This window comes from Acanthopagrus latus, chromosome 6 (genome assembly GCF_904848185.1).
Source record: "Acanthopagrus latus isolate v.2019 chromosome 6, fAcaLat1.1, whole genome shotgun sequence".
NCBI lineage: Eukaryota > Metazoa > Chordata > Actinopteri > Spariformes > Sparidae > Acanthopagrus > Acanthopagrus latus.
Window position 1 is genome coordinate 19,292,288 of NC_051044.1, and position 18,426 is coordinate 19,310,713.

General features: G+C 40.7%; 1 protein-coding gene across 3 annotated transcripts; it reads left to right on the forward strand.

Annotated features, from left to right (window-relative positions):
- Positions 1-1,752: 1,752 nt before the first annotated feature.
- LOC119021345 (LIM domain and actin-binding protein 1-like) lies at positions 1,753-18,178 on the forward strand. Of its 3 annotated transcripts, none has more exons than XM_037101578.1 (10): positions 1,753-1,875; positions 5,489-5,628; positions 6,908-6,950; positions 11,172-11,600; positions 14,406-14,460; positions 14,799-14,896; positions 15,227-15,278; positions 15,429-15,460; positions 15,555-15,688; positions 15,865-18,178. In XM_037101578.1, exons 2-10 carry the CDS (start codon positions 5,510-5,512, stop codon positions 16,907-16,909), a joined length of 2,007 nt encoding a protein of 668 aa, XP_036957473.1. In that variant the 5' UTR covers positions 1,753-1,875; positions 5,489-5,509; the 3' UTR covers positions 16,910-18,178. The 3 variants fall into 3 exon arrangements, with proteins under 3 accessions (XP_036957473.1, XP_036957475.1, XP_036957474.1); XM_037101580.1 differs by having other exon boundaries at positions 15,558-15,688; XM_037101579.1 differs by having other exon boundaries at positions 1,827-1,909.
- The last annotated feature ends 248 nt before the right edge of the window (positions 18,179-18,426 follow it).

An 18,426-nucleotide genomic window follows, 5' to 3' on the forward strand; every position in this document is an offset into this window, starting at 1 on the left:
TAAGGTGTAAAACAGTGTTTTGTTTCATCAGGTGGAGAAAACTGGACAGATGTGTGTTCTTGTGGTTGGCTGGGTTATGCATTATCAGAGAAACCCTGAATTAAAAAACTTAGTGTTATTAAACCACTCCTTCACTGACTTGGCTGAAGCCAACTGATCCTTCTGCTTCACTGTAACAGCCCTGGGGATGAAGGTTTCAAGGATTCTTGCTCAAGGACTTTTCAGTAGACTGCATGTTGCCAACACTGGAGCATCAAGGAAGATTTTCATATTACCACAATGCAATGCAAACATCCAGTGAACCACACACAAAAACAACAACAACCTATTTTTATTCACATTTACAAGTAGTGATGCAAGATCTCACAAAGGTGCTATTGTTGGAATGTTTCTATTGTTCTGCAGGCACAAAGATAAAATTATGTAATGATGTAGGCAAAAATGACACATCACCTTTGAATCTGACGCTCTCTTTATAAATGTATTACCATCAACACACTGATTTCTGCTTTTTGTTAAATACCTTGTGAGGCATTTTGTGCATTTATTGTTATTACATATTCATATCATATAAATATTATTATTATCATTAGCAGTAGTAACATAATTATTATTTTGGCATAGGACAGGTATTTAATATTTTGATATTGTGAGGATGATGTATGTCAGTTGTCAAATTTTTGTGTGGGGCATCAGCGCAACTTTTTGCTGAAGAGTATCATGCAATATACTTGATGTTTATTTTCTGTTTTCTATTGATCTACATGGGATACTGTACCAAACTGTAGTTTGATTGTGCATGTTAGCTGCTGGGTTGACTGGCCTTGTGACACATTTTTCGTCCGGGGGAAAATAAAGGCTAATGTAATCTATTTTAATCTAAGCATTGTTTTTTTTTAATCATTATACTGAATAAGACAATTTCTAGTAATCTTGTAACATGAAGGATAACTTCATTCAAAAATGAAAGTTCAATCATTATCTACCCACTCCCATGCCGATGAAAAGTCAGGTGAGGTTTTGAAGTCCACAAAACATATCTGGAGTTTCACAGTAAAACAGTGTTGCAGTATTCTCCTGAACAACTAAAGTAGATGGGGACCGGAAAAAAAGAAAGAAAGAAAAAAAAGAAAAAGAAAGAAAAAGGCCCCGAAATACCAGAGATTCCAAACTCATCTGAGAAGACAATATTCATAACCATTAGTGCTCGGTGGAACTGGTGAACTCACTTCATGCTTAAAGCTTAGCAACTGCAGTGAATCACAAATTAATTCAGGATCTCTGGATTTCCAATGACATGGATCATAGGTCCATTTTCTGTTCCTCTGGAGGAGGCAGCGAGTAGATAATGACTGATTCTTCATTTTGGGGGAAGTGAACTTGTCTTTTCACCCGAGTGAATAAAAGCAGTGCTCAACCAAACTCACTGTCTGTGATGTAGCACTGCACTGTCAGTCCCCCGGAGCATCAATCAGCCTGTCCCGCGAACTGTAAACCTGAGATGTCCAACATGTCTGCTGGACTTCTCTCTCTCTCTCTTTCGTTTCGTTTCTCTCTAGGTGTTTTCCTCGAGCTTGAAGCATGAGAGGCTGTACGTCCTCTTGTTCTCAGGAATTCTTGCGCCCACACACACACACACACACACACACACACACACACACACACACACACACACACACACACACACACACACGCACCAGGTAGGGGGTAATGCAATACCCAAGGTCATTGGTGTATGAAATCACGTGACCCGGCTCTTCCACTCCCATGACACCTTTGCGTTCACCCCACCTCTGGCGGCTGCACACACCGGGCGGTGACGCAGCTGCGGCAGGACGTGTCAGGTGTCTCGAGGCTTCGGTAAAGTCCGCACAGGTAAGACACGGCCCACAGCAAGACGTCGGCACAGGTGGGAATAACTCGACCGAGGGGCTGCTTTAGTGAGAACAGAAGTGTGTACTTGAAGAAGTTGAGTGAGTGTTTAGATGTTAGAGTCGGGTTTTTTTGTAACACGGTTCGTGTACACGCTCTGTCGGTCGAGATAATCGAAACCAAGCTAAGTCCAGCTGCTGAGGCTGTGTTTGTAGACGCAACTTTTCACTTTATATTCCTCACTGGACAGAACTTACCTATACAAAGGTGTAGCAGCCTATGTGACAGTTTAGATTCCATGTATGTTTTTACCAGACGTCTAGATGTAACACACCTGACATTCAAGTACTCTTAATGACATCTTCAGGTCAGTCAGTCCTTAACACCTATCATGTCATGTTTGTGACATCTCGTCGGTACTGATTATTCAGGTCCAGCCCAGTCATTTACACGTAAACAGCATGTTTGGTGCTTTTGTCTTATAATAACACTAATTGCGTCTTAGGCCATTCGTGTGTGAGTCAGTGCCAACTCCTCCTTATAACCCCATGAGTCATACTGTAGACAACCTGACTGTTTGGCGGTGGCTGGGCTTAAAGCGAGGGGTATAAAGGTCAGTATCCACCTTTCACTGATAGCAAGTGATGGAGACAAAGCTGGACGAGGGTGTTTAGGTTATCAGATTTCAAAAGCTCATATATCAGACGGCCTGTAATTGTTTCAAGGCTCCTCTTGCAGTGTATACCTGCTGAAACAGGGGCCACCTTTGTTAAGGCTTTGTTTACATTCTGTTGCCTTTGTTACTTCTGATTAATGATGATTTCGTCAGTGTTGAATTCTGAGATATAATGGGGCTGCAAGATATGAATGATGTAACACCTGGAGACATACAGTACCTTGTTCTCACACAATGCAAAACCACAGCAAAAAAGAGATGTCTATCTGGTTCTCTTTTATTGCTTATTAATAATAATGCCGACTGTGCCTTTAGCTTTTATGTCTAACCTATGAGGTCATACTTCTTGTAGAGGGGCTACATGGAAGAAATTGTAACAACAATCATATATGAATCGCCGTTTATTGGCCATATGTGAGCGGATTGTAACATGACATGAAAAATAATACCTTCCCCGTCTCTCTTGGTTGCCTATACAAGTCTGTTGATGATTAATTTAAGTTGTTTAATGCCGATGGACTGTGGAGTTCTTTGTGAAGAACTCAGGTCGGGTTTTCCTTGACAGTCCAAAGGATGTGACTTTATTAACGTTCTCGGGTGCTTCGTCTCAGTGCCTGTCTCTGCTCCACTAACAGAGAGGCTAACGTTAGTTAATGCATAATACAGATTCAACACTCAAATCTTTGTGCTCATGTGGAATATGCAAACATGAATGAGTTGAACTCACAAATACTGGTGTGTGCATGGTCTTCAGAGTCTAAATTGAATAGCAGCTGCTTGAACAATACTTAGAGGAGAATCTAGTGTCTTTACTCTTGGGCTTTCAAACCAGGTAATGTGAAAGGAGGTCAGAATGTAGAGGATGTCATTTGTTTGGACATACAGGAAAAACATGCTATGACCCCACCCTATTCTTTATCTAAATCAGCAACATTTCCTGCTGTGTATAAATTTTCAAAGGCCAGCTCTGCTCAGTGTTGCCATTCTCTTTGTGCGCTTCAAGTGTCAAGAACTTGATTCGCAGCCCTCGTCATTTTTGTGGGGAGTTCATGCATACGTTCTTCCTGGTCTCTTCAGTTGCGCTGGCTTCCTTCAACAGTTAAAGGATATGCAAAAAAAGTGGATTGGCAACTCTAAACTCAGTCCACCTGTGTTTGTTGATATCCCTGTGACGGGCCTCTGATCTGACCAGGGCGTGTACCTGCTTTTCCATCCACGCACCAAATCTAAGAGATCCTTCAAGAGGACTAACAGGATAGAAAGGAGAGGTTAACTAATGAGGAGCAACCTTTTCAGCAACGCCATCAAGTCACATTGTTTTACCCATTCAGCAGTGACTGTTCATAGCGCAACGTAAACGAACTTGTCCGTCAGGCCTTGAAACCTGTAGCAACAGTAAACAACCCTGTGCTATTCAAGAGACCTAATAAAAGTGAACTGTCCGTCATACCCTGCATTGTATCTAATTCTTTGTGAATCCTGTTAAGCTTGGCAGTGAATAAAAGTAGCTTTAATTGGATACAGTTCCATATCGTTAATATGTAATATGTAAAATTACATTGCATTTGTCTAATTTATTAAGTCTGATGGTAATGCATTCAGAAGTCATTACATTTGACTGTTTCAATGTTTAATGTCGGGCCTGATGTTGAAATTCACTTCGGTCCAAAGTCCTCAAACCAGTATCGCTTCGCATCTGCGTGGTGATGTAATGGCTGCACTTGGGTGAAAAGGCTCAGACAGTAAGAGAAATTGTAATGATTGAGTCAAACAGCTGTGGTGATTTAAACACACTCTCTGAGCATTAACAGAGGGATTCATGGGCTGACATTAGGATATTTCTCAATGCACAGAAAGTGTATCAGAGGCTCGTCATCCATCTGCACTTTATTTAAGTGTGGGTTTGTTGGAGTTAAAGATTGCGTGTGCCCTCAGCGAGTTCTCTCCATAATGACAATGTGCTCACAGTTTGTAGTTGTGTTTCCATCTTGACATGCAGTCAAGCGGTATGAGATTGATTGCAAGTTTGAACACGCTGACTGTATGAGCACATATATGTGTGAGCACTCTTTCGTATGTATGTCAGGCAGTGAAGTGTAATGAGGAAAACCGATGTGGAGCATCTTGTTAATCAGTGATCTCACACAGAAGATAGTTCCTCTACACACATAAACCTGGCACCAGCACTCTGAATAGTCTGAACACGTCCAGGAAGATTTTAGCCTTGTTTTTCCACTTAAAACACGGCTGTTTTGTCTATGTAAATCTTGTCTGATGTTGGTATGCAGTATTGCCAGAATGGTGGTCTCAGCTGCCTCAAACACAAAACTTGTAGATGGTTCACTGCTGAACAAATTCGCCAGAGAGAGTGGAGATTAGTATCTTTATTTTCTTGTTAAAATAAGGAAGAATTTGTCGGGACAGTGAGGCCTTGCTGGCTTGTTTTTGATTCAGATCTATGATCCAGCTCAGCCTGAGGAGATGGTTGATGGTAGGAAGTTTAGTTTTCGTTTGTAAACTTTGAATACATTTACAGATTGTTCTTTTCCCCATCCTGATACCAATTCTGGTACCTGAACTTCAGCCAGTACAAAGTGCTGATCCAATCATTCAAACTATAATTATATTATTATTGTTTTTAACAGCTTTATACCACTTACCCTGTATAGAAGTGATACGATTGCTATCATTGTCATATGGTCTGGCCCATTAACACTTAGTACTTGTACTTGTGTACATGACACAAGTTGCTTGCTGTTTATGAATACTGGCTACATGTCCTGCTTGGAAGTAGCATCTGGACTAATAATTCTCATAGTATTGGATCAAGAATCACATACTTGCTGATACCACATTCAGCATTTTAGGCAGTATTGGAGGCATTTCAGATACTTTTACACGTATCGAACATGGCTAATTGTGGTTGTGTTTTCATTACAGGTGTTCAGATAACTGCCAGAGATGGAAAGTGGCCCATTCAGTCGACGGTCCTGGGCGACACAGTCCTTGCGCGTCACAGCGAAGGAGCTGTCACTGAGTGGAAGAGGAAAAAACAATGCTATAGCTGAACGCTTCTCCAAGTGAGTAACGCCTGGCTTGGTTTGGGCCACATGATTGCATCCTCTTACCAGCCACAACAACACCAACTGTTAATGTTTATCTGATATGTCATAATTGACACACCAGTACTCCAGGGGACACCTATTGGAAGTTATCTATCAAGATTTACCAGTGTGGTAGCATCACAAAACTTCTCAGTTGCGTAGTCCAGATCAAAATGAAGGCCAAGATTGAAAATGGGTTTTGTCCGACCCATTAGTACAGAGTACTAATGCAAAAATCTAGTAATGGTTATTTGGTAGACATGGAGCAGATCACGAACATGTTGATGGCGTTGCAGCTGGTGTGATGTCATCACAAGATGGTCCATAGTTATTAATGATATTAACTGTTATGTCAATGCTTTTAACTTATTTTCTGCTAAAGTACAAAATGTAAGCGCTCCATGTAGGACCACAATGAACTAGTTCAGACTGTTGTGGACTCTGGCTGTGAATTTCATTGCTGCAGCCTCAAAACAAGTGAGTGCCATTTTCACTAATTTGATGATGATGTATTGAAAATTAATGTAAAACAAAATATTATTTTGTCTCACATAATGCCAGTTTAAATCAATCTGACATTTAATCAGAAAGTATCTTTCCCTAAAAATGTGACTAAACAAAAATCATATGCCAAATCAAACGAGAGACAATCCAGCCACAATGCCTGCCAACATGTTCACATTCTAACCAATGACTAGTTACTGTAAATGACTGTACATTTGTTGTGACTGCATTAAAATGAATGTGGGCCAGGAGTATGGTGGCCCTCTTTCTTAGACTGTGCGTGTCTTCAAACTCTGCCTTCATTTTGATCTTAACTACATGCTTGTCAAATTTCCTGGGTATTTTGTACAGTTGTGATGCTATCACACTGGCAATAATCTCTCCATAGTCAGATGGAAAGAGACAAACATAAAACACTGGAAAAAATACTCAGCTGCCTCTTTGGCACTTGCTACAATAGGTGTCTCCAGGACCACATTTTACTATAAGGTCACGGACACACACACACACACACACACACACACACACACACACACACACACACACACACACACACACACACACACAGACTCACAAGGTGAAAACATTTCAACAACTTCTAAAAATTCTATACTATTAACATTTTTTTCACAGTGTACTGTTGCAGAACTTTTTGTGAGACTTTTTAACAAAAAAATGTCCCTGATATGAGAAAAGTGTTGTGTTCTTGTTTTGAGTCAGCAGAGGTCAGTGTTGTTTCTGTCTCTCTCAGGTACCAGAAAGCTGCTGAGGAGTCAAGTGCAGAAAAGAAAAAGGTAGTACATATTTTATATATTCTTATTTTAGTTCAGAGACAATTCGTGGAGTTAATGCAATACTACTGTACTGTTTCATTTGATAAACACAGTCTTAAATCAATGATCAGTGCATCTTGTTTACATTGTTTTTTTTAAGCATCTCCACGATGTAAATGAAGTGTATGTGTACACTTGCGTAATTTGTTCAGTAGCTGCTGGTGGGGCTGAACTAATTGCTTCATGTTGAGTGTACACACACGCACACACACACATAGACGCACACACACACATATATACACACACGCTCACCATGCCAACATACCGTCTGGGCCAAATGTCTTGTTTGGCTGACCTCTCATTGGCCACTTGTTGCGATGGGCAGGCTATCAAACCCATAATCCTACTCCAGTGTAATCCCCCTCGCAATGCTCTGTGTGTTGCTGCTTTGTCAGTGTGAAAGACAGATAAACAAAGCAGGACTGAGATTAAATGAGTTAACTGATCAGCTAATACCATGAAGAACTACAAGGTAATGTGGCTGTGCATGTAGCTGCTAGATGAAATGTGTTGGTTGTTTACCCATGTGAGTGTGTGAAGCAGGTGATTTAACCCTGTGAGCTTCTATAGTCTGTGTTTATTGATCTGATTGGTAATGACGGTAACAAGAAGGCTTTGTTCTTTTTACTTCTGACCAAATGGGATATGAATATTCTGTGTGTTAAAGCAGCTCTCCTGCATCTTTTCCATACATGCAGTGAACAGACGAAGCTCTGAATCCTAATTTCTGTCAAACAAACAGCTATAGATTGTTAGTTTTCTTCTTTACACAAATGTATATTTCTGGTGTGATTCATCATTGTTTATTATGATTTTCCTGGAATCATTTAAATGTGTAGATATAAACTGGTGTCACTATTACAGGATTGCAGAGGTCTAGTTAAAACATTTAAGGATAGCGCTTATATCCTGATGTGTCTGAGGCAAGTTTGAGTGCGCCGGGTAAATGACCATCTGTCTGTCTCCGTGTGTGTGTGAGTGAGAGGAGGGGGGTTGGGGCAAGGGGGCACCACAGTTAGTCCTTTAGATAAATTACACAAGTGTGTGTGTGTGTGTTTTGGTTTCAGCTTCTCAGATGTGAAGACTTGCTGCCCTCATGTTAATTGTTGTTTTTGTTAACCTTTTATTAATACTGAAGAGATCTTTGAGGGGCAAATCTCAATATAATGATGAGGAAGAGATAAACTGACAGAGAAAAGCAATACCAGTATTGAATAATTAAAAGGCCTTAAAAGTTTCTGACCACGGTAAAAAGATGGATATATTAGGATGATTATATCAATATAGGAGCTCAAGTAACTTGTGACTATTTTTGTCCGCCATACAGGTTTTCAGCCATGTCTGTTGGTTGAATTGTTAACAGGATTACACAAAAACTGCTGAACTGATTTCTATGAAACTTGGACTTAGGAAGGGTTGCAGCCAAGAATATACCCTGTTTACATTTGTTGCGGATCTCACAATGGATCCAGGAAATTTCTCTCACTATAAGATTGCAACACATTTTTCAAAATTTTCATTCATTTCTCAGGGATGCATGGATATTGACGGAAAGAAACAGGCGTACTGAGGTAACTATGACTGAGTTAGTCGTTTTGGGCCGTGCTGTAGGAATGCCCTCTAGTGCCGTTCTTGTTAGAATATTTCTGATTAAATTAAAATATAATCAGATCCACAATTAAATGAAAAATAATTGTGGTTAGAATCTGTGAAATTTGTTCACATCATTTACTAATATTTTCTGTTTCTGTAGTAAGTTACCACCGGAATTTTTATCTTAACATCAGAGATATGATGTTTTCATGGTGAATGTTCCTCCTTCAGAATCTGCAAACAGGCTTGACTGTCTCAGAACTCACCTGATGGTATCAGCGGGTGCAGCTGTACTTGTTGGCTTCATGAACAGTTTAACTAATAACTATACTCATTCTTCAAAGCTCCGAACAGAGGAGTTCAGCTCAGTGAGGAACATGTAAAAAAAAATTCAAATAAGATCATTATCCATTAATGATTTGTAGAGGAGCATTCAAACTTTTACAATGTGTAATATACTATGCAGGCTGATATGCCTTCCTTACCACATACAACAGTCAAGTTAGTTTCATTTCCAGTTTTAACAGGATGCAGTGGCATCAATGCGTGAAACACAGAGACTCAATTTTAGTCAGTTTTATAGTTACTATAATTTTTTTTCTTGCAAAACATTTCAAAGCTCAGAAAGAAAGAAAGAAGAAATGTCTGACGTTGTGTGCAGTGTCTGTCTTGATGCTCCCCTTATCAGGACTCGAGTCCAGAACTGACTTATTGTCTGTTATTAGATTTACTTTTGTTATGGCATAATCCCCAGAGTGTCTGAGCTTACTAGTGTTCAGAATTCTGTATGAAACTCACTGTCACATGATAAAATAGTCTTTTTTTCCATATTTTCTGCCACTTTTGCCTTACCTAGAACTGTTCAGTCTTTGAAGATAAGGTCTATGGAGACAGATTTTTTGACAGTATTAATATTCACATTGAATTTAAAAAACAATCATATAAAAGAACTAATTCACATAATGGAACACATTCAATATATAAAAGCAACATGAGGTAAATGGTAAAAGAAGAGAGGCACACACATTCCAACCCCAAGTCACAGATTATGTAAAACAGCAAAACAGTTTCCCTCAGGGGCCGTCTGTAAAAGACCTTTAAAGGTGTTCAATGAAGACAATAAAGCTTCTAAGATAATGGTAATATGCAGCTCATTCCCTGCCCAGGGTGCGTAGAAGGAAAAAGCATTCTTACCAAGCTGCACCCTGGGGACATTTAAAAGAATCGCCCATGTAGACCTTGTTATTTAGTTGCTGTGATAGAAGGCTGGAGAAATAAGTACGTAGTTGAACTTCTAATGTCTCCGCAATCACTGAAGACGGAAAAATGTCAAAGCTGTCACAGTGAACAAAGAGTTAACTTTTCCCTGAATGTATCATTTCCTGTTCTGGTTTCCTGGCTATTCTGCCTCTCTCTGCCTCTCTTGGTCACTTTGCTGGTGTTAAAGGGGTTGGACTTACTCTTAGGAGCAGATTTTGTCTCGCTGCTAACATCTGGGAGAGCTGTGCCTCTCACTGTCTTTCAACACGCTGACCGGTAGAGAAGGACCAACTAAAGGACTCTCACTTTCCTTGCTGTTTGGTTTTGCTTACAACTCCAGCGAATTCATTTTTTTTTTTTTAGGTTTTCTGTCTTTTTGCTTAAAAAAGGGGAACAATCCTGTCACTGTCCGGTTTTTCCTGTTCTCTCTGGATTTGCCTCACAAAGACAGTAATTGTATGTCTGTTTTTTGTCCACTTTGGGGGGTTTGTCCCTTTTGTTTGAGTCCATATTCTCATGTTTTATTTATCTCTACTTTCCTTTCTTTCTTTATGTTGTGTGCATGTTCATATAACTTAATTGTAGATGTAGCAGTTTCCTTTGATGTAATCGATGTAATCAAAGTATGATAAAGCAGTTAAGCCTTTAAGGATTTAAAAGTGTTGTGTTTTGTTTGTTTGTCATTTCTAATGATCCCTGATTTTATTTGCTAATTAATTTTTAACATGTGGTTTCACAATATAAGACTGTTAAAATGTTTCCTACGACCCAACCTCACCCGGGAAGCTCGCCCATAGAAGCTCACATAGTTTGTTTTTTTTAAGATTTATTAGTTGATTAGTTAACTTATATGAGTGTGATTTATCCTCTTGTCCACGTCCTCTTTCTTCAACGTGTCATTCCTCTTTTATAATTAAGGAAGTTCCAGGAGGTCACACTGCAGTAGGGTGCCTCCTGTTGTTCTGTTGTGCTGTTTGCTGCTGGACATGTTTAGTTGACATGAATGACTGAGTAGTGAACAAAGCCCTTCTTAGTGCTGTTTTTTGGAAAGGTGAAGTTATAGTGTGGAAGGGAATGCAGCCCTCCATCTTGAGTCAATTGTTGCCTTGAGCAGCTGCAGAAAAACATCTATTTCCTGGATCAGCTTCGAACAGCTGTTCTCCTCCTCTGTCAGTGAAGCCAATTTCAGAATCCAGCATTTCCTTTATCCCATTGTGCTGAATGAGGGTTTAAGCTATATGTTTATGCTGCACATGCTCTTGAGTGACGGACTTCCTCCTGATGGTGTTGTTGATCAGCATTTTTTCATTCTTTTTCTCTTTCTCACAGACATCTGAGAGTACAGCACCCTCCCTGCGGACAGCCAACCTGAGTGCTCTAAAGAAGCGCTGGGAGCAGGCAGGCAACATTGATCAGGCAAAAACTGTGCCTCCTCCCAGCCAGTCCAGCTCTCGCTCTCGACCTCCTGCTCTGTCCAGGCCCGCTCCTATCGCCGAGCACCCTCCTGCATTAAAGAGTCCCGGCCCGCTTAGCACTCAGGGAGGTCAACTTACAGCCAGTCGTGTCCGGAAGTCCTCAAACACATCCCAAGGAGAAGAACAGAGAGGGATGGAGAGGGATGAGGTGACACACAGTGGAAGACCTGAAAAGCTGGAAGAGCAAGTTCCAACCAGCCCCTGTGCCTCTTATGAAAAACCCAGAGTGCCACTGAACAACCTGAAGATGAAGTTTGAGAGGGGAGACGACGCCATCGGCAAGGTAGGTATCAACAGGTTCACTGAAGAGGAACACATGCACAATACATTTGCGACACAATCTTTTTTTAACTGCATGGTATGACTCGACTCGACTTGTAAGAGAAGTCAGAACTCATTGACATGTCTTGTTATTTCATGCTCTCAATGTCTTGTCGATTTTCAATCAAAAATGGGATAAAATGTCATTACTTTTCAAGGTATTGTATTGAGGTCCTTAGTAATTCCATATTTGTAACATCACTATAGATTGCAGTGTGTCAGTGAATAAATGCTGCAGCTTCAAAAGACTAAAGTAGAGCTCCAGTCTATTGTTTTCTGACTGCCACAAAAGATTTCCGCCTACCTTGAAGGGGTTTCTTTCTGAGGTGAAAAAGGAAGTAGAGAAAAGTACCTGGCACCAAAAGTGAGAAGGGTCAAGTCGAGCTTGAAAAACGGTACTGAACTTTTGAATAAGTGCTGACACCCCTCAATACATTACTACTTACATTATTTAAGTTTTAACAGAACTGAAATGTAATTTGTTAGTTTGTAATACTTCCCACATTAATTGAGATCATATTTGTTGCATGACCGAGGCGTAGACATTAATCTCTTCTTATTGACAGACGTGACAGCTGTGCATCTATTGGCCATGTTTCTCGGGCAATAACTGGAACCACAGTGTTGATGATTGGCTGTACTGATGGAGGTCAAAAGGCAGAATGCTTTCACACACAGCCAACTGTATGTTGCCTGAAGCTGCAGAGAGACCAGAATTCATTTGCATCATTTTGAGGAACTCTTAACCACTAAGATCCTAATTCACAAGGCTTGTTGCTGCACCACCAACCACCCATTACATTTACTAAAATAAACAGAAAGGAACATATTGTAATATTTCTATTGTGAGTATGGGACTGTGTCATTTGTCTATGCATGTAAAAGAGAGATAAGAAGTAACAGTTACTGACCACAGTGATAACATGCATAGTACCACCTACCACTTAAAACATGTTGCTGTCTGTGCAGAAATACTCAATGCAAAGCATTGTTGTGTTTCTTCCTTGTGTTTTCTGAAGTAGTCTCATTCCACCTGGATTTTCTTCCCCACCCTGTTTCTGTCCTTCCTTTCACTCTCCCCCTCTGAGCTCAAAACAACAAGCCATCCACTCTTCACCTTCCAGCAGAGGAATGCAGGGACATTCCTGACCCAGGGCTGTTTCATACTTCAGAGAATCACCTCTGAGGAGTCTTTATCTCACTTTACATTAACCACACAGTGTATCCCGATTTCAAACAGTCCCAAACTTTAGTTTTTGGTCTTAAGTTTTCCTGTTTATGTCACATTGTGCAGTTCCGTGTCCTCGCAGCAGTTGTCACATGAGCCGCACAAATCAATGTTAGTTGTCTTTTACATTTCGCTTGACTTGTACTCTGGCACGCTCAAAACTGTGCCATGACTCTTCAGCTCTGAAAGCTGTAGCCTCTTAAAAATACTTCATAGTATGACTAAGAGCATGACCTCACTTTTAGGAAAGAAGAAGTAACGCGTCTTCTGTGAATGCTGTGAAAAGGTTGATTACCTTCTTACTGTAGGTTAAAGCAGGCATGCCCTCCTAGTGTTTTACAATCCAGTTGGGATTTACGTGGCTGAGAATGATGGTGGCACAACAGGACTCCTCAGTGAAGCAGCCTGAAGAAAGGAGCTATTTTAATTGGCTAAAGCTCTTTTTCCATTTGTGTGTGTGTGTGTGTGTGTGTGTGTGTGTGTGTGCGTGCATGTGTGCGTCCACAGGATAACCGCTGAGAAAAACTGTCTGGTTTACACATTAGTATTGGTGACACGTGGACACACACACACACACGCACACACGCACACACATACACACACACACAAAGCTCATTCTTTTAGTTAAGTGCAATAGAGTATCTCTTTGGTTCTCTGTGCTGCATTTCAAAGGCATGTTGGTGGCTGTCCTTGCAGATTCCTGTCATTTTTTCTGTCTTTGGTGCAGTGTTGCTGAGACGGAGCCTGCAATTTAGTTTTAGTTTGGCGTTTGTTGTTATGAAACTATGTCAAAAGCAGAGAGGTGGAATAAGGAGCCAGGATTCAGGTATAGTGTCCCTGAAGGCTATATATTTAAAGCTGCACATCGGTCATACGTAACTCAGGGCAATATCTGAAACGCACAACATATTTCAGGTCAAAACGAAGACACAAACACTTCATATCTTGTAGCTGTTTTACACTAAGGAATCAAAGTGCTGACCTGTGTGGGATGCTTGTACACCAGTCCAGATGATTAGTGATGTCCATGTGTGATTCAGGCAGATTCAAGGGACAGACAGTGCCTCACATGCAGGCTGTGAAACTTGTATTTACCAGTAATCTTTGTCTCAGAAATAATTTCAGATTCTCTTTAACTCTTTACACTAGTTGACGGAGTCTAAAATAGTAGCCCACAGTATTAAATCTCACAAAACCTAAGCAACTTTACAATGTAAAAGTTCTGTACGTTTAGAAAAATTCAAAGGCCTTGAAGTAAACACTGACAAGTAAACACAATCCTAGTTTATTGCATCAGAAATCTCTTATGGTATTCTGGTTAAAACTTGTCCACCCAAAAAATCTGAGATAGTAAACTAAATTCTAAGGGTCTGTGTTTTATGAGAATGCCAGATGTAAAGTAATGTTTGTTTGGCTGAAAGAGAGGAAAGTAGTAAAGATGAAGAGTTGGTAAACAACCAAAGTCAGGAGAGGAAACTGGTAGAGCAGCATGTTGTGTCAACTGGATCTCTGAATGCTTGAATCCTTTTACTTCTACAGAGTGGCAGGACAACACTGCGCAGTACTTCATCAGAGGACATGGACCAACGTGGCGGTAAAGGCAAAACACACACTCACATACACACGACCCTTTGAAGAATTAATTAAGGTTCTGTTCATATCAGTGGAGATGATACCATAGAAATAGTGTCATCTCTAAACTCCAAAATTGTGATCAAATCTTTACCTTAAAACATACTTGTATGGCACCTTAGTACTATGCATGTATGTTGGTGGGTAATTTTGTTTGAGACAGTTGTTTGTAGATCTAGATCATGAATAGTACTTTTAAACTGAAGAGTGATCCTTTGTTGTTTGGGTGAAATGCAACCACAATTTTCATGAGTGAGTTTAAGGTCAAAACATTGAATATGTTTATCTCCTCTGCTGTAGGTCCGTCAGTGTCTGACAGAGTGTTGGAGTCGACATCCATGAAGGAGAAGATGAAGAAGTACCAGGCTGCTGTTTCCAAACAAGGCAACACTCGTGCTGTGAGTTCATACGATAGGAGCTGAATCAATAACATGATCCAATCAGATAACTTGAAATACATAATTTCTCTGAAATAAGAATGAAATGCTCAACTTTGTGTGCGTGTGTGTGTGTGTATATGTAGAGTTCTCATGAAGTCATGAGTGAGACGACATGGTGACATTATGGTGATTTATGAGTCTTTGTCTTGACCCATGAATGTTACTGTACATACATTGTTTTCTGCCTTCCCGTTTCTTAAACGTATTACTTCCTGCCTTCATCAGAAACAGGGGAAATAATCAGCAGCTCACATGTAGTTAAACTTTGATTCTTTGTGTTTCCTTCAGGGTCTGGCCTCAGACGTGCCTGCTGCAAAAACATCTACACCCGAGTGCAATGGTGAGTCACACATTCACACATAAATGTTATTGATACAGTATAAGCTGTAATACAAAATGTGAAAGAGAACACTGGCATCCAGAATTAGACACTGGTCTGATTTGCCTTTTCAACTGGCTTCTTAACCTTTGTGTGTTTTGTCTGTTTCAGGGGAGAACGGCGAGCAGCCCAAAGCAACAAGGGTGAGTCAGTCATCACAGCAAGCAGGAGACATGCACAGATAACAAGAAGAAATCGCTGATTATGGATATATGTGACTGTTATTGTGTGTTTCAGAAGTTCTGCCCACCGGTGATGGAGAAGTGCATCGCCTGTCTGAAGACCGTGTACCCGCTGGAGAGACTGGTGGCTCTTAAACACGTCTACCACAAAAGCTGCTTCCGCTGTGTTCACTGTGGCACAAATCTCAGGTTGGAATCACACTGTTGCAAATTTCCTAAATTTGTTTTCTTTTCTGGTTTTCCAACATGTCTGTTAATGTCACCAGTAAATATGATTTAGATGTTTCTTCCGTGGCTGACTGTTCAAGAGCCTCACACAAAAAGCAAGCAAGTAAAATATCACCTTTGCTGCTTTCTGTTTGCAGTCTGGGGAACTATGCCTCTCTGCATGGTAACGTCTACTGCAAGCCCCATTTCAGCCAACTGTTTAAGTCTAAAGGCAACTATGATGAGGGATTCGGTCATCGCCCTCATAAGGAACTTTGGGAGCCACGAGCCGACGAAGAGGAAGGTGAAGAAATGGTGAAGCCAAAAGAACAACCAGCAGCAGTGCCACGTTCAGCTAAGAGTATCGCAGAGGAACAGCCAACCCCAGCTGAGGAAACATCTCCACAGGTAAAGGTCACAGATATGACCGCCATGCTGGAGACTCGTGTGCAGACGAAAACAAGCTCCGGTGAGAAACTCCAGTCTGCAGAGAGGCCAGCTGAGACACGCAGGCTGAGGGTGGCCTGGCCTCCTCCTGGTGGCGAGGGCCGCTCCGAGACCACGGTGGTCAGTCCAGGCACAGAGGGAGCTCCTTCAAGCCGACCCTGGAGAGCCAAGTGGCCCCCAGAGGATGATGCACCATCAACCTTCCAGAGCTCAGACCGGGCTGAACTGGTAAGCCTGAGGAGGAGCTCTTCTCTCAAGGAACGCATTCGGCCTTTCACAGTCGCTGCTAAACCCAGCTCCGCAACCACTCAGGAACCCAGAGGACCTCGTCGCCCTCTCAAAGCCCTGATGGACTGGAGAAAATCTTTCGAGGAAAAGAACCCATCAGAAGAGTCGCCTAAGGAAAACAAGCCAGAGCCTCAGCAGGTGAAACAGGAAAAGAAAGAGCCTCAAATACCAAGTGAAGCCATCTCAGAGGAAGACGCGGAGACTCAGGAAGAACAAGATGAGCAAGCACGGAGAGGAGAGGCAGCAGCAGACAAGATGGCAACAGAAGAGGGCTCTCTCAGAAGCATCTCCACAGATGTTTCACCGTCACCCTCTCCACCTTTACAGCCAAAACAGAACCGCTCCTCCCAGGATGTGGGCTTCTGGGAGGAGGAGAAAGAAGGAAGTGATGCAGAGGAGTTGAGCGCAGAGGATATCATAAAGAGGAACCGCTACTATGAGGAGGAGGAGGAGGAGGAGGACTCATAGAAACATCTCACGATGTCACGTCTATCCATCTTAAACATCTTTCAGTCAGTTATGTTTTCTCAGTTTAAAGGTAGATCACAAATATAGCTTTGCCAGATTTTATAGTGTTATAGGAGAGATGCACAAATGCATAATAGATATGCAATAACTGCCTTTAAGTTTTGAAATGTTTGATTTTTTTTTTTACATTTTAATTATATACTGTAAAAATATCTAATACAACTTTTATATGACTCATGATTACACTAGAAGATGGGCCTCTATTAAATTGAATCATCGCATCTCTGGACATCATTTCTTTCTTAATATTTGCAGCAGCAATGGCATATCAGATAACCATTTTACATTATGCAGCGCTTTAAGTGCTTTCTGATGGCAGACAGTGCTCTTGTGCATCAAGCAAAACAATTTTTCCGAATGGACCAAAATATCTCACACCTGAAAAGCGTACACCAGCAGAGGATTTGAAGATGCTGGTGGAGAATACATATTTTTTATATAGTTTTACACACCGCCGCAATCTAAATGGCAAATTAAAGAAAAGAAAACAGAACCCAAATGAGAATACTCTAGATTACATTCATCGCACAGGTGTCGTCCTCTCTCAGGGATGAAAACATCATCAGTGTACTGCGCTACGTTATCACAGGTATTACAATAACTGGAAAGTCCACTGCTGTTAAAATATTACAGAGCAGACAATATGCAGTTTATTACCTTGACTGTTACTGAGTCTTAAGCTCAGCACTACACCTGAATAGTCATAAAGAATTGAAGGTCCTTAAAAATTAAAGTCTTATGAACCTTTATATTACTATCCTGCAGGAGGCACTGTGTTTCAGCTAAAAATAAAACTGGAGTTGTACATTTAGGGCAAATTGCACAGGGGTTATTTTACTCACAGAGAAGCCATGTGGAGCAGCCTTCATATATTTTTTTGACAGTCTGAACTTTTCCAATGTGTCAGAATGACTTGGAGATTTTCAACCAGGTTCTGCTCCCCAACTGCTCTAAAACATAACTAATTACATTTCTTTCAGTCCTTTCAGTCTAATAGCAGAGTGTATGTTGTCTCTCTGGGCCTTCTGGATTTTTGTTTTTTTCAACTGGATCCAGTTTATATGTTATGTAAAACATTGTATTTTCAAATGTGCTGTTGAATATATGTTTGCACTGTGGAGGATTTTTTAAATAATTTGTATAATGACACATTGGGCATTTCAGCCTTAACTGTTGCTAAAACACAATTAAAATGTATGAACAAGGAAATCCAGAGTTTGCACAAATCTGTCTCTGCTTTTTTCATCATTGTACCTTTTGTACAACTTTACACACTAGACTTAATGAGTTCATCATTGTCCATCTGGACATTTACATGAATTCACAAATGAATATAATATATTTTGTGCACATTCTCACATTAGAACATTGTTTGAGGTCTTTACTTGCAGGTTTTGCTAAGAATATTATCCTTACATATACATTGATATTATTTCCTTCAGAGATATTGGTTAAAT